This window comes from Elaeis guineensis, chromosome 1 (genome assembly GCF_000442705.2).
Source record: "Elaeis guineensis isolate ETL-2024a chromosome 1, EG11, whole genome shotgun sequence".
Taxonomy (NCBI): Eukaryota; Viridiplantae; Streptophyta; class Magnoliopsida; order Arecales; family Arecaceae; genus Elaeis; species Elaeis guineensis.
In genome coordinates, this window is record NC_025993.2 from 65,978,236 (window position 1) to 66,002,705 (window position 24,470).

The 24,470-nt window shown below is 40.4% G+C and overlaps 1 protein-coding gene and 4 pseudogenes across 7 annotated transcripts in view; all 5 read right to left on the reverse strand.

Annotated features, from left to right (window-relative positions):
* The window catches only part of LOC105035982 (aquaporin SIP2-1), a 71,743-nt gene that overhangs the window by 12,799 nt on the left and 34,474 nt on the right, over positions 1-24,470 (reverse strand). The window contains exon 3 of one of the 7 annotated variants that reach the window (XM_073254282.1): positions 20,732-20,867. The exons of the other annotated variants lie outside the window; for them this stretch is intronic. Coding sequence (XP_073110383.1) covers positions 20,732-20,867 — 136 coding nt within the window. The remainder of the gene's footprint in view (positions 1-20,731; positions 20,868-24,470) is intronic. 7 annotated transcript variants of the gene reach the window in all.
* LOC140856574 (uncharacterized) lies at positions 97-1,963 on the reverse strand (annotated as a pseudogene).
* Positions 3,853-6,503, reverse strand: LOC109505306 (uncharacterized; annotated as a pseudogene).
* On the reverse strand, positions 8,623-17,043 carry LOC140856575 (uncharacterized; annotated as a pseudogene).
* On the reverse strand, positions 17,045-18,932 carry LOC140856573 (uncharacterized; annotated as a pseudogene).

Genomic DNA, 24,470 nt, shown 5'->3' on the forward strand with positions numbered 1-24,470 from the left:
CCCTCTCTAAATTGTTTCGTCTGTAAAAAAAATATATTTATTAAATTTATAAATATATCGTTGAGTACAGATCGAATTCAGTTGAATAATCACATCTGTTTTAAACTAGTATACCTCTTGCAGACACAACGATGCGATTTCTGGATCGGATATCATCTTATATATCACATTACGAAGAGCAGTAAGAAGCTCGTTATCCATATATATCTCAGAAATGGTATACTGGAATCTCGAATTCAAATAATAAGCTGCAAATACATTCCATAACTGATTAAGTATACTTTTACAAGCACAAAAAAAAATTTTAAAATATTCTTGAATCAGTGCTTACCAGCTAGATGCAAATCTCTACCCATCTGATAGTCCCAATGGTGCTCAATGATGTTAATGAATTCTTGAACATGCTTCGGATCATTCTCACTGATCTATTTCTTTATCCTCTCCATCATGTAATATAAGAAGCCCATCTGGGGATATCTTTCACTGTCCATGATGCGAAGCACCTCATATAATGACTTAATAGCCTTCACTACCTTCTCAACCCACTGTCAGAATGACTGACTCGTCACCAAATTTTCCATATGACTTTCATCAGTGTCGGCCCTCGTATACTGCTATCTTGCCACTCGACACTGACAAATATCTGACGTAAAGCTGCTTTCTTCTGAAGAAGACTATCAAGTGCTATGTAGTTGGTAGCAAATCGTGTGATATCCGGTCTTAAAATCTTCCCCCCAGTATACGTCCGCATCAATGAAAGAACCCATGTGTGATTGTAGATGAATCTAGTAATAGTCTGGGCAATCTCCACTACCTGCTGCACCCTATAAATCTTTTCAATATCCATCAATATAAAATCAATGCAATATGCAGCATATAGGGTCCAGGATATCTGCAGTCGCTGCTCCATCAGCAACTCTCCGGCAGTTTTATATTGTGGTCCATTATCTGTGATGACCTGCACGACATATTGCTCACCTACCGAATCAATCACCTCCTCCATCAGACCAAAGATATATGTGGCATCATGCATCTTATCTGAAGCATCAATTGATTTGTGAAAAAATATTTTTCCATCATAGTATGTCAAAAAATTAATGATACTCCGTCCAGTAGGATCGATCCAACCATCACACATCACTGTCAATCCGTATGTAGGCTATTTATTCTTGTAAGAAGCAATCTATCTCTGCAGATCCTCCTTGTTACTATCAAAAAGCTGACCATAGATGTCCTTAAGTCCTAACGGATCTACACCCTGACCGACGGCCTCTATAGCTGAAATGGTAGATCGATAGTAAGGATTGGCTGCTGCATTTGTTGGAATATGGCTGAAATGAAACTATGATCCAATAGCTCGCCACATATCCTTCTTATCTTTTTTCACCATAGTATCAATCCTCTGCTACTTTGAATCCTTGCTGGGTAAAATATATGGATCCAAATCATGGATGGTAGCTCCTGCTGGAATATATCTGGAGGACCTCCTACTGCTAAAAGCTCCCAACAAAGATGATATACTGTGTTTGCTCCCTCTACCACCGGGCTCTCTGACTGATGTAGTCCTCCTGAACTCGAATTCTCCCCCAACGATCGCTGATCCAGATCCCAATTCGTAGCATGATGGTCCAAATCGCTCTCTATATCGGGCCATCTCCTCCTACCGATACTGATCAGCCAAGCTCGTCTGAATGGCAGCCTCAATCTGTACCTTCTCATCATCTGAAGTAGAAGCCTCTAACTCTCTAGAGTGATAAGAAGGTAGCTCTACAGCTCAATGGTTCACTTTCGTCTTTTTCTGCTTTGTCCTTTCCTTCGCTGCTTTCAAATCAGCAAAATATTTTTTTATCAACTGTCAAACCTCTTGCAGATATTTTCGATACATGGACACATCAAGATAACCACCAGCCAGATGCTGCTTCAATCTAGTCACCCCTCCTCCTTTGAACTCTGTGTTGCACCATTTGCATCTCCAACGATGCTGAGTCGAGAGCATCTCGCTATGATTCCAATCAATATCACGCTCTAAATCTTTCTTCTTACTCATTTTTGCAAGTATAACAAAACAAGACAGTTTAATAATTATTAAAAAAATATTATATATAAATAAAAATTTATAAATTCAAAAAAATATGTTATATGCTACAAATAATATTTTTGAATTAACTATAATATAAGACTAATTTTACATATTTTTTATTTGATAATATTTTTTATTATTTAAATAATTACAAAAATATTTTTAATTTCAAAAAAATTCGAGCTTAAATTCAAATATTTCAATTGCTTGAATCATTCTAAACATCATTCTCAATTTCAAAAAAATTCTGATTTTTTATTTTTTAATTTATTTTTTTAATAATTTTTTTATGAATAAATATATATTAAAAAATATATAATTAATTAAAGTCAATGAACGTCATGTTCTGAATTTTTTTCTTACAAATATCTGCAAGTATAACAAAACACGATAGTTTAATGATTATTAAAAAAATTATATATAAATTCAAAAAAAAATTAATAATATTTTTAAAACTTATAAATTTAAAAAAAATATGTTATATGCTTCAAATAATATTTTTCAATTAACTAAAATATAACACTATTTTTACATATTTTTATTTGATAATATTTTTTATTATTTAAATAATTATAAAAATATTTTTTAATTTCAAATATTTTAAAAAAAATTCAAGGTTAGATTTAAGTAGCTTGAATCATTCTAAATATGATTCTAAAAATCTGATTTTTTACTTCTTTAAATTTATTTTTTTAATAATTTTTTTATGAATAAAAATATATAAATATTTAAAAAATATATAATTAATAAAAATTAACGATTTTAGTGTCATCATGTAGATCTTCTAAAAATCTATCACATATAATTAAATCATAACAAAATCATAAAATTTTGACATGATTTTCTCTTATTTTCATACTTTCTCGTTCTTATCTTTTTTTAACAATAAAAATATAAAAAATAAAATATTTACTAAAACAATAACACATTACCTTATTTCTGATCAAAAATCAGCATCTCCTCGAACCAGTGCTGTAATTTGATGAAATTTTTTTTCTTATTTTTTTGACGTCTCGATGGTCTCGTTGAGTCTGAGAGCCTCGGGAGTTCTCTGAGAGCTCTCAAGCTTCTCAAAGAAACAACCCACTGGGCTGTCACTAAAAGACAGCTCAGGCCCCACTCTCCCTCCTTTTTTTCACATGGGGTGTCGGTACGATTCGGTTCAAGCCAAACCGAACCGTACCGGTCCATACCGCCCGATTTTGGGCGGTATGGAGCCGAATCGCACCGAACCGAGCAGTTCGGTGAGGTTCGGAGTGATTTTTGGAGAAAAACCAACCGAACCGAATCGACTGGCCGCCGATCTGGTTTGGTACGCCCCTTACCGGGCGGTTCGGCCTGGTACGGCGAACCTATCAATTAAACTTATGGGGTCACATACAAAAGAAATTGGTCTAGACAAGGTTCTCTGTACCAGTACCAAACGGCGTGCCGGTACCGGCCCGATACGGTACGGTATCGATACCGTATTGTACCGACATATGGTACGCCAAAGCGTATCGGTACAATTTTTTTTTTCAGTTTTCAATTTTTTTTTTTTTGAATGTTGAAGTTAATAATTGATAAATACAACCTCAAAATGGCATTATATTGCATATTATTGACATATTTGGATTCAATTTGGAGTTAGGTAGCGGCACAAAAACTCTTGATCTAAAATTTTAAACATATATTTATTTACATTATATTTCAACTATGTCATCTTAAAACTAAAGAAAAAATATATAAAATATGCATTAAAATGCATCTAAATATTTAAATACAAAGCGCAATAACTGATATACGAACCTCAAGATATACTCTGCATTTAATTTCTTGTCGAGTGTCTGTGATGCTTGTAGATGTCTGGATCATTAACATAATCTGGAGGGATATCAGTCCAACCCTCTAGCCAAGCTGCACCATACTCTCGAATATTCATCCCATAAGGCATCCTCTCTGGATTGTAAGACATCTCAGACCTCTCACTAAAACTCTGACTCTGAGAAGTATCCTCGAGATGATGGTATGACTGTGGAGGAGCCCATCCAAATATACCAGTAACAAAATCTGATCCGTAAGATGCTCCAGACTGCATAAGGTAGTAACCACTAGAAGACGATGCCTCAGATGCACCATATGCATATGGATCATAAGGTGGCTGCGGATAATAGGATCCATAATACGAGGATGATGCAGATACATCCATGGACCCTACTCCACGTGCAAGATCGTCCGCAGCTGCATCATGTGCTGGACGACCTCTAGGAGCCCATCGTCTATATGAAATCGGCTCCCCACGATCTCTACTGACTCATCCACCATGATCCCTATCCTGTGTGACATGTGTAAACTGAGACTCACCGATGAATCGAATGTCATCCTGTGGCTGTCTCATAAATGGTGGTCTCCGGTCCTCCAATTCCTTTCTGATCATCAGATCCATGGCTACTACTATCAGTATTATTATCACTCTCCCTGATATCCATATCTGAGCCAGATAGCTCATGTACTCTCGAGAGTGGTGCACGTACAACTGTCTTTTCCTTCCCCCCTTGTGCCCTTCTGTGACTGAATTTCCTGTGAATGAGAGGATGGATGCCTTCTTGCTAGCTGTCGGGAGGATCGTCTATACATCTCTCGCTCGAATCTCTGAGATGTATCGGACAGCGAGTCATGTGATGAATGAGTCCCTTATGTCCCCTCAGGCTGTGGCTGATCAGCTGGAACCCTATACGGAATATTTTCTTCTGCCCATTACCCTGGATCCACCCTGATCTCCTTCGCCACCACATTGGCTGGTCGTGGAGGGGACCCTGGCTTATCAAACTCTGGCTCCTGCTGCTGACTTGCAAGCCATCCGATGATCGGATCGTCGTCTTCGTCGACATAATCATCCAACGTCGGATCAATGTACTTCAACTGAACTTCCTTCTGAATACATTTTAGCCTCAACCTCAGATTGTAGTGAACATATATAAGATCGTCGAGACGTTTTTGTGTCAGACAATTTCTCTGTTTGCTGTGGATAAAAGTGAAAGTGGATCAATTACGCTCACAGCCACTAGCAGAGACTGTCTGAGAAAGAATACAGACAGCCATATGTCTCAATTTTTCTGCTGACGTTCTAAAATGAATCCATCATTCAGCTGCAAAAGCAAAATTACATATCAAATTTGATGATATTATTAAGCAAAATTATATATCAATCTATGTTGCTCATTATTGATATGTAATTTACCTGGATTCATCTGCTTTTTGCTTACGATAGCTGATGGAACTCCAAAACTGTCTGATCCCTTTCTAAGCTGTTTCGTCTGAAACAAAATATATTTATTATTTATAAATATAGCAGATCGAATTCAGTTGAATAATTACATCTGTTTTAAACTAGCACACCTCTTGCAGACACAACGACGCGATTTTTAGATCGGACATCATCTTATATATGACATTGCGAAGAGCAGCAAGAAGCTCGCTGTCCATATCTATCCCCGGAATGGTATACTGAAATCTCGAATTCAAGTAATAAGCTGCACATAAATTTCAAGATTGATTAAGCACACTTTTATTTTCATGCTTCGAAAAAATATTTTAAAACATTCTTGAATCCAAACTTACCAGCTAGATACAAATCTCTATCCATCTGATAGTCCCAACAGTGCTCAATGATGTTAATGAATTCTTGAGCATGCTTGGGATCATTCTCACTGATCTGTTTTTTTGCCCTCTCCATCATGTAATATAAAAAGCCCATTTAGGGGTATCTCTCGCTGTCCACAATGCGAAGCACCTCATATCAAGGCTTGATAGCCTTCACTATCTTTTCAGCCCGCTGCCAAAATGACTGACTCGTCACTAAGTTCTCCATATGACTTCCATCAGTGCCGGCCCTCGCATATATACTCTCCTGCCACTCGGCACTGACAAACATCTGATGTAGGACTGCTTTCTTCAGAAGAAGACTATCAAGTGCTATGTAGTTGGTAGCAAATCGTGTGATACCTGATCGTAAGATCTTTCCCCCAGTATACGTTCGCATCAATAAAAGAACCCATGTGTGGTTGCAGATAAATCTAGTAATGGCCTGGGCAATCTCCACTATCTGCTGCACCCTGCGAATCTTCCCAATATCCATCAATATAAGATCAATGCAATGTGCAGCACATGGGGTCCAGTATATCTGCGGTCGCTGCTCCATCAGCAACTCTCCGGCAGCCTTATATTATGGTCCATTATCTGTGATGACCTGCACGATATGCTGCTCACCCACTGAATCAATCACCTCCTTCATCAGACCAAGGATATATGTGGCATCATGCATCTTATCTGAAACATCAATTGATTTGTGAAAAAATATTTTTTCATCACAGTATGTCAAAAAATTAATGATGCTCCATCTAGTAGGACCTGTCCAACCATCACACATCACTGTCAGACCTTATGTAGGTCATTTATTTTTGTAAGAAGCAATCCATCTCTGCAGATCCTCCTTGTTGCAGTTAAGAAGCTGACCATAGATATCCTTAGGTCTTAGAGGATCTACACCCTGATCGGCAGTCTCTATGACTGAAATAGCAGATCGGTAGTAAGGATTAGCCGCTGCATTTGCTGAAATATGACTGAAATGAAACTATGATCCAATAACTCGCCACATATCCTTCTTATTTTTTTTCAGCATACTGTCAATTCTCTGCTGTTTTGAATCCTTGCTAGGCAAAGCATGTGGATCCAAATCCTGAATGTTGGCTCCTGCTGGAATATCTCTGGAGGACCTCCTCCTACTGCCAAAAGCTCCCAACAAAGAAGACATGCTGCATCTGCTCCCTCTACCACCAGGCTCTCTGACTGAGATAGTCCTCCTTAACTCGAATTCTTCCCCACCAGTTACTGATTCAGACCTTGATTCGTAGCATGATGGTCCGAATCGCTCTCTGTACCGGACCATCTCCTCCTGTCGATACTGATCCGCCAAGCTCGTCTGAATGACAGCCTCAATCTGTACCTTCTCATCATCTGGAGCAGAAGCCTCCTTTGACTCTCTAGAGTGATAAGAAGGTAGCTCTGCAGCTCGACGATCTACTTCGGTCCTTTTCTGCTTTGCCCTTTCTTTCGCTGCTTTCGAATCAGCAAAGTACTTTTTCATCAATTGTCGGACATTTTGCGGACATTTCCGACACATGGACACATCAGGATAACCACCAGTCAGATGCTGCTTCAACCTAGTCACTCCTCTCTTGAACTCTATGTTGCACCATTTACATCTCCAATGATGCCGAGCCGAGAGCATCTCGCCATGATCCCAACCGATATCACGCTCTGGATCTTTCTTCTTACTCATTTCTACAGGTATAACAAAATACTAATTATTTCGAATTAACTGTAATATAATACTAATTACATATATTTTTTATTTGATAATATTTTTTACTATTTAAATATTTATAAAAAAATTTCAAAAAAAATCTCAAGTTAGATTCAAATATTTCAATTGTTTTGAATCATTCTAAACATTATTCTCAATTTTAAAACTATCTCTTATTTTTTATTTTTTTATTTTTTTAATATTTTTTATATAAATAAATATATACTATAAAATAGCTGATTAATTAAAGTGAACGAACGTCATGCTCTAAATTTTTTTCTTATAAATATATGCAAGTATAACAAAACATGATAGTTTAATGATAATTAAAATAATTATATATAATTTTAAAATAATTTTAATACTTATTTTAAAACTTAAAAATTCAAAATAAATATGTTATATGCTTCAAATAATATTTTTAAATTAACTAAAATATAACACTATTTTTATATATTTTTTATTTTATAATTAATTTTTTTATTTAAATAATTAAAAAAATATTTTTTAATTTCAAATATTTTTAAAAAAAATTTGAGATTAGATTTAAGTAGCTTGAATCATTCTAAACATGATTTCCAAATTCTGATTTTTTTTTCTTAAATTTATTTTTTATTAATTTTTAAATGAATAAATATATAAAAATATTTAAAAAAATATATAATTAACAAAAATTAACAATTTTGGTGTCATCTTATAGATCTTCCAAAGATCTATCACATATAATTAAATAATATCAAAATTATAAGATTTTGACATGATTTTCTCTTATGTTCATTTTATTTCATTTTTATCCTATTTCTAATAACAAAAACAAAAAAAAAATATTTACTAACAAAATAACAGAGTATCTTACCTTCGGCCAAAGATCAATCTCTTCTCAAATCACTCCTCCAATTTCATGAAATTTTGCCTTCTTTTTTAATTTTTTGGAGGTCTCAACGGTTTCGTTAAGACCAAGGTTGCCCACGGCCACGGGTATTCTCTGAGAACTCTCAGAGAACACCGAAGGCCTGGTGCTTATTAAAACACCAGACCCTCCCCCCATATGAAGTGAGCCACGTCCATTTCTCTCCCCCCTCCCTAAGCACCAGGCCCTCCCCCCATGTGAAGTGGGCCACGCCCATTTCTCTCCCCCCTCCCCCCAACCACGTGAAAAGGCCTCCACCTTCCCCCCTCCCCCATGTGAAATGGTCCTTCGGGTGGTACGGTTCGGTTCATCCCGAACCGACAACGAATCGAGCTACGGTATGGGCCCGAACCGCACCGAACCGGGCGGTTGGGTGCGGTTCGGGGTCGTTTTTTGAAAAACAGGTCCGAACCGGATCGGTAAGGAATCGATCCGGCTCGATACGTCCCGTACCGAACGGTTCAACCCGGTATGGCAAACCCTGAGCCTAGGATTGTGCAATTGAGCTCATGTAGTCTTGATTGGGTTAGAATTTATGAAATCCTATTAGATTTAGGAATACCATGCTAGTACATAGTTAAACCCAAATCCTCTTGTCATTTAGAATCCCTGTCAGATGGAGATTGGACCAAGTCAAAAGCATGTATGACGGGGCGCCAAGAGTTGGACTCCCATTCGAATTAAGTACGGAAGAGATTGGGCTCATGCCTATTTGGATTAGGTCCAAGGTTGGCGCCCCCTATCTTATGCAACAAGATAAGAAAGAGGAGAGAAGGATGGAGCGCACGCCCCATCTGATTTTTGACGCCAAAGAGAGAAAGAAAGGGGGCATCTAAAGTCCTTATTGGGGTTAGTTTTGAACTGGTCAAAATCCTTATTTGATTAGATTTTGATTTGATCAAAAGTCCTAAACCAGATAGAATCCTTATGGCTTTATATAAATCCCCAAAGATGAGATCTCAAAATCCTAACCTGGAGCCCTAGCCCTATGCCTTTTTCCCTTACTCCATGCCCTCACTCTCTCTCCCTCACGTCCAAGGGTTGGGCATCCTCTCCTCTCCATGCCCAAGAGTTTGGACATCCTCCTTCCACACACCCAAGCTGTTAAGTGTTCTATCTCCATGCCTAAAGGAAGAAGTTCTATGAAAGCATATTATGTCCGTGCAAAAAAAGCTTGGCCAAGTTTGAATAGTGACTGTTACAATTTTTGCTTTGAGATTACTGCTGCAACCTCTCTATCCTTGATCGCTAGTGATCTGGCCGGCCGCAGCAAGTGGGCTTGTCAGAGAAGATGGCTAGCATCCCTGGGGATCACCCCGAGACCTCGAAGGCTGGAGGAAGGTCTGATCTGAGCTGGAAAGGAGTGGTGCAAGGTCGCACTGTCTAGGTGTCACCAAAGCCAACGTCGGAGGAGGTGGAGGACCTCCTTAAGTGGTATCCGAAGGTGGTCGACGTCCCGAAGGAGGACTTGAGGGTGGAAATGAAATGCTTGGCGGGCTCGATAATGGTGGCGAGGAGCTTGGGCCACAGGTGGCGGCGAAGGTGATGACGCATGAATTCCGACAGCGAGCGAGACTGAAGGGCGATGTGGTGGGGTTTGGCCTGGAAAGGGGTTTCCTCATCTTTTGGTTTACCGGGGCAGGAGAGAGGGACCTTGTGCTTAACCGACCGTGGGTGATCGCCGGTGAGGTGGTGGCGGTGGAACCTTGGCACCCGAGAATTTTTTTGTTGGAAGGGACGATTAATTCAGCCCTGGTTTGGGTCCGCATGCCACGGCTTCCAATGGAGTTCTGGGGTGAAGCATCCATCCGGCGAATCCTTAGCCTGACTGGGGACCTTGTCGCGATGGATGATTGGACGACGGAGAAGCAGCGGCTGGGGTTTGCTCAGGCAGCTCTGAAGGTGGATTTCTCTCAACTGGTGCTATCAGGAGCTCAGGTCAGGGGGCCAGCGGGCATCTTTTGACAGAGATTTGTCTATGAGAACCTCGACGGCCTCAACCTTCAGTGGAGAGACTGCACTCGCCGAAGGTGGCATGCCCGTGTGGAGGTGGAGTTCTGATGGCTGGCTCGCACTCGGATGCGAGCGTTCCTGTCAGTGGGGATGGGCCGAAAGTGGCTACCGATGGTCCGCATCTCGGGCAGTGGCTGGTTGCCGTTCGCCGGCGGCAACCAAAACCAAAGGGGGCGACTGATCCGAAAGGAAAGGCCGTTGAGTCGAATCGACAGTTGAAGCCGAGTCCAAAGTCAAGCGGAATTGGATCGGGGTGACTGGGCGGGCTTGGATGGCTAGATGAAGCCGGTTAAGATCTCATGGCGTGGATCGCGGCCTAAGGGGGCGCTGAGATGCGCATTGGCAGCCCTTCGGGCCCAAATCCTGACGAGGCCAAGCTTGCAAACCGTTTCGGCCCGCTCGTGCTGGCGGGCCGGGACGCGACTGAGGGCCCAAGCGGGCAGGCGGGGTTGTTTGGGGTGGGCTCAGCCCAACCCAAAAGGGCCCGACCACTTGATTTTGATGGGGGCTGGGCTCCTATGAAGCCCAAGAAGAAGAATTTAGGGCCCAATGAGTCCAGAAAGGGGTCTGCCAAGTCTAATGCATCGAAAAACAAGGCCAAGACCTCTTTGGATGTCAGTTTGGGATCAACAGGTGCCACCAGTGACCCTGGGGTCTTCGTCTTCTCTGCTAGGACCCCAAGGGAGGAGGGGAGCTCCTTAGCCCAACCTAAGGAGGCACTTCCGGAGGAGCCAGACCTTTCGTTGGAGCTTGTCCCACCACCTTTCACGAGCGAGGCTCTAGTGCAAATGGAGACGGGGGTGCAACCCTGCCTGAGATCATGAGGCGGCGGTTACTCGACTTCGATAGGTTATCCAGGGAGAGGAGGAAAGCTCTTCTGCGATGGATTTGGTTGCAGCTGGAGCGGAGATTGATGTTCAGGCTAAGGGGGTTCCTAGTGCGGACCCACTTTCCCTTTGAGTTGTCAGACGAGGTTACTAATCTAGAACACCTGAGGGGTGGCGAAGCCCTCGTTGCAGTCGACCTTTGGCAGATTGGTCCAGCAGCACGGCCCTGAGGTGTGCATCCTGCTCGAGACCCGTCTCTCTGGGACTAGCCTCAAGCACGTCAGGAGACGGATTCCGATGACATGGAGCTCCTATGCTGTGGAGTCTAGGAGTTTGTCTGGTGGAATTTTGGTGCTGTGGAGGAAAGGATTGGTCAAAGTCGATGCCTTCCACAGGTGTGAGCAGCAGGTGGCTCTTATCATCTCGGAGCACACTGGAGGACCTTGACTTCTGTCCGAGATGCATGCGAGCATCGAGTACAGGGAGCACAGAGTACTTTGGTCTAAGATTGTGAGGTTGGTGTCATAGGGCTTACCCTCTCTTATTGCTGGGGACTTCAATTATATTGTGGGACCCCACGAAAAGATAGGAGGCAGGCAGCATGTTGACAGCATTGAATCCCAGGAGTTTCTTGGCCATGCGGGCCTCATCAACCTCGGCTATTCGGGCTTCAGATTCATTTGGTGCAACAACCAGTAGGGGATGACCAGGGTTTGGGAAAGGATTGATCGGGCTCTTGCCACCTGTGATTAGATCCAGCATTTTTCGGGACATCGAGTCCAGCACCTTCCGAGGATCGCATCTCACCACTGTCCGATGCTCATCTCCACTGATGGTATGCCTTTGCCTAGAGGCCCCTTCAGATTTGAGAAATTTTGGACCTTTTATCCGAGATCCTGGGATCTGATCAGGGAGATCTGGAGGATGCTAGTCGTGGGGATGCACGTTATCGGGTGTCTTGGAGATTGGAGCTCGCCAAATGCACTTCTTCGATGGAACAGATATGAGGTCGGTGACATCTTCAAATGGTTAAAGGGAGTGGAGGCAGACATCACGGAGCTATAGAGGAGGGAGGAGTTAGAGGGGGGCCTCCGGGAGCTTGACTTGTGGGAGCTTCAACATAAGTTCTCGGTGCATCATTCTTTGCTGAGACAGCAGGAGACTGTGGAGGCAAAAATCGAGGGTGCAGTGGATCAGAGAGGACGACAGAAACACCAGATTTTTTGACCAATCTACCATGATCTAGAGGCCTACCAATCGTATCAGACAACTGAGGGAGAGCGACAGCAGAGTGGTAGATAACTGTGAGGAGATCAGGGAGTAGATCCTTCAGTTCTTCAGATCACACTGGATGTCTTCACTAGGTGAGGACTCCCCCATCCAGGGATCCGAGCCTGTGACCCTTGTCTCTGACCAGGAGAATGAGGCTCTTTCTCGACCTGTGTCTGCTAAGGAGGTGCGGGAGGCCCTCTGGCCCAGGGCCGGATGGCTTCCCCCTGCTCTTTTTTTGCTGATACTGGTCTATCGTCCAAGAGGTGGTGGAGGCTATGCAGTTGGTCTTCGACTCTAGAGGAATTTCTGAGCAGTGGAAGAAGACTTTGATCACTCTCATCCCGAAGTACCCTAATGCTTCCTCCCCGGGGCACTTCAGACTGTCGGCCTCTGCAACACCCTCTACAAGGTGTGTGCTAGGGTCCTGATCGGATGGCTGAAGCCAACTGTACATCATCTGATCAGTCTAAAGCAGGGTGCCTTCGTTAGTGGCCGATCTATCACCGACAATATCCTACTCGCCCAAGAGTTTATGCATGACTTGCAACGTGCCCTGATCCATCAGAGCCTCATGGTGATCAAGCTAGACAAGAAACGGGCATATGATCGGATGAGTTGGCACTTCATTCGATGGACCCTCCAAGAGTTTGGTTTTCAGGACAGGTGGATCAATTGGATCATGGATTGTGTGGAGAGCCCAAGCTCTGCCATCTTGATCAACGGTACACTGATGGAGTTTTTTCACTCAACGGTCAGGTTGTGCCAAGGTTGCCCCTATCTCCCTACTTGTTTATTTTGTGCTGATGCTCTTTCTCGAGCTTTAAGGGCGGCGGTCCGAAGGTCGGTGCTGGAGCCCTACTGGCCTACCTCTGGAGTCTACCCTCTTTCGCACCTTTTTACAGATGATTGCCTTCTGATTAGTCGGGCCTCGATTAGTAATGCGGGGTGCTTCACAGCCATCGTCAAGGACTACTGTTGGTTCTCTGGACAGCTTGTGAATCTACAGAAATCTACTGTGCTCTTCAACCCCAAGACGAAGCTCTAGGTGAAGCAGGCAATCCGAGAAAGGCTAGGGATTCAGGATGAGATCGGGACCCTTATTTACCTGGGGGTTCCTATCATCGGGAGGCGCCTTCAAAGGGCAGACTGCAAGCCCATGGAGCAGTGTGTTTTGGATCGGCTTGAGGGCTGGCAGACTAGCTCTCTCTCCATGATGGGTAGGACGATGCTTATGAGATCTGTCTTGCGCTCTATTCCGACATATCTCTTGGCGAACACTGTTGTGTCGAGTGCCTCTCTTAGATACTTGAAGCAACGATTGTGGAGATTCCTATGGGGATCGAGGCACAACAGCCGACCTGCTATCTTGGGAGGTGGTCTGCCAACCTCTGGAGGATGGGGGACAGGGGATCCCTTGTCTTTTTGTGAAGAGGGAGGTCTCTATCATGAGACATGCCGTCAGATTCCTTACCCAGCCGAAGTGTTTGTGGAGTAGGATCATGAGTGCTTGCTATGGGACGTAGAGTCAGGGATCGAAGTTCCAACCAACTCAAGGTTGCTCCTTCATCTGGAAGAAGATCTGTGCTCGTGCCCTTGCTGTCCTTGATCATGTTAGATGGGTGATTGGCAATGGGAGGTCAGTGGATGTCAGCCAAGATGTCTGGATCTCCAACCTGCCCCTTGCCCGTTGACGGACATTTGTTAGCACGGAGATTGATGACCAGCTTCAGATGTGTGATTTGATCTCTGACGATGGGAGGGACAGAGAGCACAAGATGTCGCCCGTATGATCAGATCCTCACTATTCTAATCCCGATCCACCGCTGCCAAGACTTAAGGATGTTGGGCCACTTTTGCTGCCCTAAAGCGCCCACAAGGGACCTGGTCAAGGGATGCAAGCCTACGATGAGTTTCAAGATGGAGGGTACCTGGATTTGGAGAGTGGTTGCTCACCCCAAGGTGAGGCTTTTTCTCTAGAAGGTTGCATAAGACCGACTCCCGACGCGGCTGGTGCTTAGGAGTAGGAGCATGAAGATCCCGACATCCTGTCCTATCTGTGGGCTGGAGGTTGAGTCAACGGAGCACGCCCTTCTACGCTGTCTTAAGGCAAGACTGATTTGGAGACAGTTGGGTGGCCAGCCGTGGGAGACTGGCACTAGCTTTTGGCTGGACCACTTTCTGGAGGTTGTCCGCTGATGTACTATTGAGAAAATGACTCATGCTTTTGGGGGGAGGGTGGTATATGTTGCTTATCAGATCTGACTCTCCAGGAATAGGATGGTCTTCGAATCTGAGGTCGTGTCTGCTAGATGGGTGCTCGAGAGAGCCTTATAGCTGGCCACGGAGTACTGCCAATTTGATGCTACCGATCTTCACCTTGACATCTTCGAGTCCTGGGGCTCCCTTGTTGCTTCTGCAGTGAGCCAAAGGACCATCCTCATCTCCCGAAAAACTCCACCCTTAGAGATTGTCAAGGTTAACTTTGACAGCAGCATCAAGGATGGCAAGGACGGCATAGGACAAGATTTGCTGTATCGGTATCGGAGTGCGTACCGACGTCGGATCGATATGGTACGGTATCGATACCGTACCATACCGTACCGACACACGGTATGCTCCGACATACCAGTTCGATACCAGTATAATTTTTTTTGTTTCTTTTTTTTGGATCTCCAAGTTATTAACTCATAAATACAATCCCAAAATTACATTATATTGCATATTATTAACATATTTGGGTTCAATTTTTGAGTTCGATAGCAGTACAGGGACTCTTGATCCAAAATTTCAAATATGTATTTATTTACATTATATTACAACTCTAATATCTTATAATTAAAAGGAAAATATATAAATATACGTTAAAATATATCTAAATTTTTAAAGTACAAAGCACAAAAAATGATATACTAACCTCAAGATCTGCTCTACATTTAATACCTCATCGAGTGTTTGTGACACTCGTAGATATCTGAATCATTGACATAATCTGGAGGAACATCAGTCTAATCCTCTAATTAAGATGCACTGTACTCCTGAATATTCATCCCATAAGCCATCCTCTCTGAATTGTAAGACATCTCAGATCTCTCAAACTCTGACTCTGAGAAGTATCCTCAGAATGATGGTATGGCTGTGGAGGAGCCCATCCGAATATGTCGGTAGCAAAATTTGATCCGTAAGATGCTCGAGATTGCATAAGATAGTAACCACTAGAAGATGATGCCTCAGATACACCATATCCATATGATCATAAAGTGGCTACGGGTAATAGGATCCATAATACAAGGATAATCCAGAAACATCCAGGGATCCTATTCCACGTGCAAGATTGTTTGCAGCTGCATCGTGTACTGAACGACCTCTAGGAGCCCATCGTCTATATGAAATCGGCTCCCCACGATCTCTACCGACTCATCCACCATGGTCCCTATCTTGTGTGGCATGTGTAAACTGAGACTCACCGGTGAATTGAATATCACCTTGCGGCTGTATCTCATAAGCAGTGGTCTCTTATCCTCCAGTTCCTCTCTAATCATCAGATCCATCACTACTGCTACTAGTATCATCATCACTCTCCCTGATCTCTGAATCTGAGCCAAATAGCTCCTATACTCTCGAGAGTGGTGCACGTGCAACTGTCTTTTCTTTTTTCTCTTGTGCCCCTCTGTGACTGAGTTTCCTGTGATTGAGAGGATGGATGTCTTGTTGCTGACTGCCGACCTCGTCTAAATATTTGTCGCTCAAACCTCTGCAAGGATATATCAGACAAAGAGTCATGTGATAAATGAGTCTCCTGTGTCTCCTCAGGCTGTGGCTGATCAGCTGAAACCTTATGTGGAATATTTCTTTCTGCCCATTGCCCTGGATCCATCCTGATCTCCCTAGCTACTACACTGGCTGGTCGTGGAGGGGACTCCGGCTCATCAAGCTCTGGCTCCTGCTGCTGACCTGCAAGCCATCCGATGATCGGATGGTCGTCCTCGTCAGTATAATCATCTAGTATCGGATCAGTGTACTTCAATTGTACTTTCTCCTGAATGCATTTTAGCTTCAACCTCAGATTATAATGAACATATACAAGATCATTGAGGCACTTTTGTGTCAGACGATTTCTCTGTTTATTGTGGATAAGGACGAAAATCGATCAATTGCCACTCACAGCCACTAGCAAAGATCGTCTGAAAAAGAATGCGGACAGCCACACCTCTCAAATGTTCTGTAGACATTCCAAAATGAATCCACCATTCAACTACAAAAACAAAATTACATATCAAATTTTATGATATTATTAGTCATTTGATGTCAATCTATGCTGCTCATTATTGATATGTAATTTACCTGGATTAATCTACTTTTTGCTTACGACAACTGATGGAACTTCAAAGCTGTCTGATCCCTTTCTAAATTGTTTCATCTGTTAAAAAATATATTTATTAAATTTATAAATATATCGTTGAGTATAGATCAAATTCAGTTGAATAATAATATCTGTTTTAAACTAGCATACCTTTTGCAGACACAATGATGTAATTTCTGGATCAAGCACCATCTTATATATTACATTACGAAGAGCAGCAAGAAGCTCGTTATCCATATCTATCCCAAGAATGGTATACTGGAATCTCGGATTCAAATAATAAGCTGCAGATAAATTTTATAATTGATTAAGTACACTTTACAAGTATAAAAAAAAATATATTTTAAAATATTCTTGAATCCGTGCTTAACGGCTAGATGCAAATCTCTACCCATCTGTAATCCCGACGGTGCTTAATAACGTTAATGAATTCTTAAGCATGCTTCAGATCATTCTCACTGATTTGTTTCTTTGTCCTTTCCATCATGTAATATAAGAAGCCCATCTGGAGGTATCTTTCACTATCCACGATGCAAAGCACCTCATATAATGGCTTAATAGTCTTCACTACCTTCTTAGCCCGCTGCCAGAATAACTGACTCGTTACCAAATTCTCCACATGACTTCCATCATACCAACCCTCGCATATCTGCTCTTCTGCCACTCGGCACTAACAAATATCTAACGTAAAGCTGCTTTCTTCTGAAAAAGACTATTAAGTGCTATGTAGTAGGTAGCAAATCGTGTGATACTCGATCTTAAGATCTCCCCCCCAGTATATGTCCGCATCAATGAAAAGACCCATGTGTGATTGTAGATGAATCTAGTAATAGTCTGAGCAATCTCCACTAACTGCTGTATCCTACGAATCTTCCCAATATCCATCAATATAAGATCAATGTAATGTACAGCACATGGGGTCCAGTATATCTGTGGTCGCTGCTCCATCAGCAACTCTCCAATAACCTTATATTGTGGTCCATTATCTGTGATGACCTGCACGATATACTACTCACCCACTGAATCAATCACCTCCTCCATCAGACCAAAGATACATGTGGCATCCTACGTCTTATCTGAAGCATCAATTGATATATGAAAAAATATTTTTCTATCACAGTATGTCAAAAAATTAATGATGCTCCGTCTAGTAGGACCGATCCAATCATCACACATCACTGTCAGTCCATATGTAAGCCATTTATTCTTGCAAGAATCAATTCATCTCTGCAAATCCTCCTCGTTGCTGTCAAAAAGCTGACCATAGATGTCCTTAGGTCCTGACGGATCTACACTCTAATCGGCAACCTCTATAGCTGAAATGACAAATCGATAGTAAGGATTGCCTGTTGCATTTGCTGGAATATGACTGAAATAAAATCATAATCTAATAGCTCGCCACATATCCTTCTTCTTATCTTTTTTCACCATAATGTCAATCCTCTGTTGCTTTGAATCCTTGCTGAAAAAAGCATGTGGATCCAAATCATGGATAGTGGCTCCTACTAAAATATCTCTGGAGGACCTCCTTCTACTGCCAAAAGCTTCCAACAAAGATGACATGCTGTGTCTGCTCCCTCTACCACCAGGCTCTCTAACTGAGATAGTCCTCCTGAATTCGAATTCTCCCTCATCGATCGCTGATCCAGACCTTGATTCGTAGCATGATGATCCAAATCGCTCTCTATACCTTGCCATCTCCTTTTGTCGGTACTGATTAGCCAAGCTCGCCTGAATGGCAGCCTTAATCTGTGCCTCCTCATCATCTGGAACGAAAACCTCCTCTGACTCTCTAGAGTGATAAGGTGGCTCTGTAGCTCGACGGTCCACTTCCATCTTCTTCTGCTTTGTCTTTTCCCCTTCGCTGCTTTCGAATCAGTGAAGTACTTTTTCATCAACAGTCGGACCTCCATGGGTATTTCCGACACATGGACACATCAGGATAACTACCAGTCAGGTGCTGCTTCAACTTAATCATCTCTCCTCCCTTGAACTCTGTATTATACTATTTGCATCTTCAATTATGCCGAGACAAGAGCATATCGTCATGATCCCAACCAATGTCACGCTCTGAATTTTTCTTCTTACTCATTTCTGCAAGTATAATAAAATATGATAGTTTAATAATTATTAAAAATATATTATATATAAATTCAAAAAAAATTTAATAATAATTTTAAAACTCATAAATTAAAAAAATATGTTATGCTTCAAATAATATTTTTGAATTAACTATAATATAATACTAATTTTACATATTTTTTATTTGATAATATTTTTTATTATTTAATTAATTACAAAAATATTTTTTAATTTTAAAAATTTCAAAAAAAATCTGAGGTTAGATTCAAATAGCTTGAATCATTCTAAACATGATTCTGAAACTCTAATTTTTTATTTTTTTAATTTATTTTTTTATATTTTTTTATGAATAAATATATATATTTAAAATATATATATAATTAATGAAAGTCAACAAATGTCACCCTCTGAATTTTTTTTCTAACAAATTTCTATAAGTATAACAAAACAAGGTAGTTTAATAATTATTAAAAAAATATTATATATAAATTAAAAAAATTTCAATAATAATTTTAAAACTTATAAATTCAAAAAAAATATGTTATATGCTTCAAATAATATTTTTGAATTAAGTAAAATATAACACTATTTTTACATATTTTTTATTTGATAATATTTTTTATTATTTAAATAATTATAAAAATATTTTTTAATTTCAAAAAATTCAAAAAAAATTTGAGGTTAGATTTAAGTAGTTTGAATCATTCTAAATATGATTTTTTAATTTTTTTTTAAATTTATTTTTTTAATAATTTTTTATGCATAAATATGTATAAATATTTAAAAAATATATAATTAATGCAAATCAACGATTTTAGTGTCATCATGTAGATCTTTCAAAGATCTATCACATATGATCAAATAATACCAAAATCAAAAATTTTTGACATGATTTTCTCTTATTTTCATACTTCTTCGTTTTTATCTTTTTTTAACGATAAAAATATAAAAAATAAAATATTTACTAAAAGAATAATACATTACTTTACTTCAGATCAAAAATCAGCATCTCCTCAATCTAGTGCTGCAATTTGATGAAAATTTTCTCTTTTTCTAATTTTTTCAGCACCTCGTTTTCTTTTCAGACGAGCTCGAGAGTTTTGAAAGAGCTCTCGGGTCTCTCAGACAAACCACTTGGGCTGTCACTAAAAGATAGCTCAGACCCTACTACAACCCCCCACACCCCCCACCCCCCCCACGTGAAGCTTGTCGGTACGATTCGGTTCAACACCGAACCAAACCGTACTGAGTCATACCACCCGATTTCGGGCGGTATGGCGTCGAACCATGCCGAACCATCCGGTTCAGTGCGGTTCGAAGCTATTTTTCGAGAAAAATGGTCAAATCAGATCGACTGGCCGCTAGTCCGATTCGGTACGCCCCGTACTGGGCGGTTCGGCCTGGTATGGCATTCCATGGCGTAGGATTTGTCATCCAGGGGCCGGATGCTAGATTGCTTCCGGTTGGGGAATCACATCTCTTTGGACCCACCATCCTAGGTGCGGAGCTCCATGCTGTCTGGATAGGCATCATCTGTGCTCGGCTGGAGTTGCGAGCAGGGCATATCATCATTGAGGGTAACTCTTGAAGGAAAGCATGGTAGTTTTGTACATGCATTTTTAAAATTTTGCAGCGAAATATTTATAGATTAAATAATTTAATCTATAATGCATGCATAGATCAAATCTAAAACTACCATACAAGATCCATGACATGAACTATGCATGAATGTAAATCTGAAATCTAAAATTCAGCAAGTATAGATCACATCTATATCAAATCAGATCATATCTGAATTTATTTAAATCATATCCAATTATGAATTGAGTTCAAAACTCCATACCTGAGCACGAGTAGAAGATCACCGCATCCGAAATCCGTGGTAGTTGGTTCTTCATGATGCTCAGCAACCGCACATGCATCCGGCCTCTATGGGTATCCACACGAAGTCCTTGTGCTGATCGATCTCCCCGAGAGTGCTAGCTCACGAAAATACAATACTGTTGGCTGATCTAGGAGGAACATGAAGAAGATGAAGAACAAAAAGACCCTCTCCTTTTCTTCCTGGATCTACGCATCAAATCTCTATAATAGAGAACAAAAAAAGAACCCTTTTTTCTCAATTCTTCTACGCACAAGAGAGAACATTTCTCTCTTCCTTTCACACCTTTAAGAAGAACTTTTCTTCTCTGATTTTCCACGATGAAAATCAGATCTAATCTGATTTCTCATACAGAAAATAACATGGAATCCTAAGCTCTAGAAGAACCCAAAAGAGAAACCCAAGAGAAAAATCGTTCTTCTCTCTTCTTCTCCCTTTTTCTCCTTGACCTAGAACCCTAGGAACCTCCAATGCCCAACCAGATTTTTCTGGTATTTCTTCTATAAATTCTCATATTAAAAATCAGATCTAATCTGATTTTCATCCTAGAAAAAAATAAAGAAAAAATCTAGGAGAAGAACTCCTTCTCCAAGACTGCGCACAAAAAAGAAGATCTTTCTTCTTTCTTCTTTTTCTCTCGTTGGGAAAAACCTTTCTCCAATTTTCTGTTGTAAAACCAGCAGAAGAGCCTTTTTTTGATGCCTAAGAACCAGCTGCAAAAGCCTCACAAAATCCTTCAAAAGGGGTAGGAGAACAAGGCTTGGCATGTGGGATATGGGGCGTCCAACTCTTGGACGCCCCCTCCTTTGTTTTTTGGCGACCAAAAAAAGAGGACGGCTTCTTTTTACACGGAAGAGAGGAGAGGGCGTAGGACCTTGTGTGGGGCATGAATACTCATGGTAAAGTGGAAAGGAGGCGTGAGGAATCATTAAATAGATGGGTTTAGGGAATTGGTTTAGTCCTATTCCAAATAGAACTCATAAATCTTAATCAAACTCTAACTAATTCTTGGACCCAATCCTAATCAATTTAGGAATTAGTTATAACAAACTAATTAATTAGATCCTAGTTCAATTATAAAACCAATTAGGCTCCAATCCAATTAGAGAATTAGTTAGATTAAAACCCCGTCTATGGAAAGCATTTGATAATAGGACTTGATCCAATCAAACCTATTATCCAATAGAGTTTGATCCAATCAAAGCTTATATCAAACTAAATTGAATCCTATTCAACTCAAAATTTGATTTGCATCCCTAAGATCAATTGGAACAAACCCTGTTATCCAATAGGACTGCATCCAATCATTCCAAAGCAAACCTAACTAAATCCAATTCAATTAGATCTGATCCAATCCCCATTGCTCAATCAAATTAAGCCAATTAACAATCAAATTGTTAATTAATTGTTCCTCTAATTTACTAACCATTAGTAAATAATTTATTGCAATTTTTGCATGGGATTAATCATCAATCATATTGATAATTAAATCCTTTAACGATTCATAATCGTCGACAATCATTTGATCAGGCAGGTACTTCTATATGTGTGAACCCATAAGTTCGAACCTAAGTCGGTAGCACAAAAATAATTTTTGTACTAATTGATGTAACCATCTAGCAATGGGACCTGACATCCGGAGAGGTCGAATGTATGCCCAGCAATACTCTAGAACCCACGTGAATATAGTTACCGTATAATTCATCCCTTTGACTCTCGATGCTCAAGGACGACTTAAGATTAAACTGTCAATCCTGGATGAGTGATCCATATTGTGTCTCAATCTCAAAAATCCTATAACTCCTCATTAGGACTACTTTGGCTAAAATTTTGCTGAATTGAAACATAGTGATGTATCATCTCTAATTTTACTTAGAACGGTCAATCCTATCTTGACTCACACTCAGACTTCACAAGTACTTGACTGTACCCAGAAATCTTCTGTCATCAAATTAAAAATTCGAATAGTCTGACACCAAAGCATAATGAGTTGCTTGCAAGTCACCGAAGCAGCCTCAGGTCAGAGGGACACTTATACCCATATCCCATCAAAGCAACCCTTGACTGCAGAGTGCTCCGGAGATGGTCACGCTCAGTGAAATGTACTCCTACATATCATCCGTATGCTATACCCGTGTCACCACATATCTTGGTTAAGACGTTATGGCACACAACCTACACTCGATACAATTATCGTCCTTATAATAATTGTATCATTTGATCGCGAATAGGATTTAAGAGCCACACGATAAATCTTTTTTTATCGTTTTGAAAGTACCTCTAAAGACTTCATCATAATATATGAGTTCTATTAAGGAAGATGTATTCCTTATGATGAATCTGCTAGATAACATTTATCAATTTTATAATTTATATACATGTATGGAGCACAATCATCTACAACTTAGATGATTGGCTTTAGGACATATTTTCCAACAACTCTCACTTGGACTAAAATCAACAAATCTGTATCAAATACCCTTCCATTTGTGATCATCAAACTCCTTAGATCCTATTGCTCTAGTCAATGGGTCGGTCCAATTCTCCTTTCGATCGATCTTCCTAAGATTGACTTTATTTCGATCTTATCGAATAAGTTGATAGCGATACATAAAGTATTTGATTCTCAGATGGAACATAGATTCTTCAGCTTGAGCTATGACTCCAGTACTGCTGTCAATACAAAAGGACTGGACCATCAATGGAGGGTGCCACTCCAAGCTCGCTGATGAACTTCTATAACCAAACAACTTCTTTACCAACATCAAATGCCGCAAAGAACTCTGTATCATAAATAAAACTGACTACTGAATACAACATGGAACCTTTCCAGCATGTCGCTCCTTTTTTTAAGATAAAATTATAACCTGACACAACTTTGTCATTTCATTTCGACTAAAAACTAAAATCAATATTCCATAAGTTTTAAATCAGATTCTCCATAAACCAGCCATTGATCCTTAGTATGTCATAAATACTTAAGAATAGTTCTCATAACCTTCCAAACCTTTATAGAAAATAGAGATGACAACTAAGTTTTTATTCCCTATAATGTAGGAATGTCATTTCCGATTAAGAGAATTTCATCCTAAACAACACAAAGAATATTATTACAAAACTATTAGCCCATTTGAACATATAGGATTCTACTTCGTTCTTAATGAAGCTATACATTCAAAACATATATTCTAACTCCGAGAAGGTTGATTCAATCCGAATGGACTCGAGGATTGCTAAAAGAAAAACATCTCACTATAGTCAACACTATAACTTTAATGAAATCCTTGGCAATCAGACAGAATTAATAGGTCTCCACCTTTCCGTCTGCACCTCTTATCCATTTAAAATCTACTCACACCCTATGAATCTTACCCATTCAGATGAATCAACAAATGTCCATACATCGTCGATCTTTATGGATTTTATTTTAGATTTAATGGCTCTAAGCCACTTCTCAAAGTTAGATCTCTGTATAGCATCCATATAGGAGATCAAATCTCCATCCCGAACCTAGAAACCGAATTGTCTATTCGGTTGACATGGTATTCTACTATATTTACTCAAGGATGCTTTTACATCGGACTCCGGATTTGATCTAATCAACTCTGATTCTGTTGGTTTGTGTCAAAGTCATTTCCTTTACCTATCAAGCTTCACTAAACTTGATTTTAATGGCATCAGTTCCTTCACCAAGGAACTT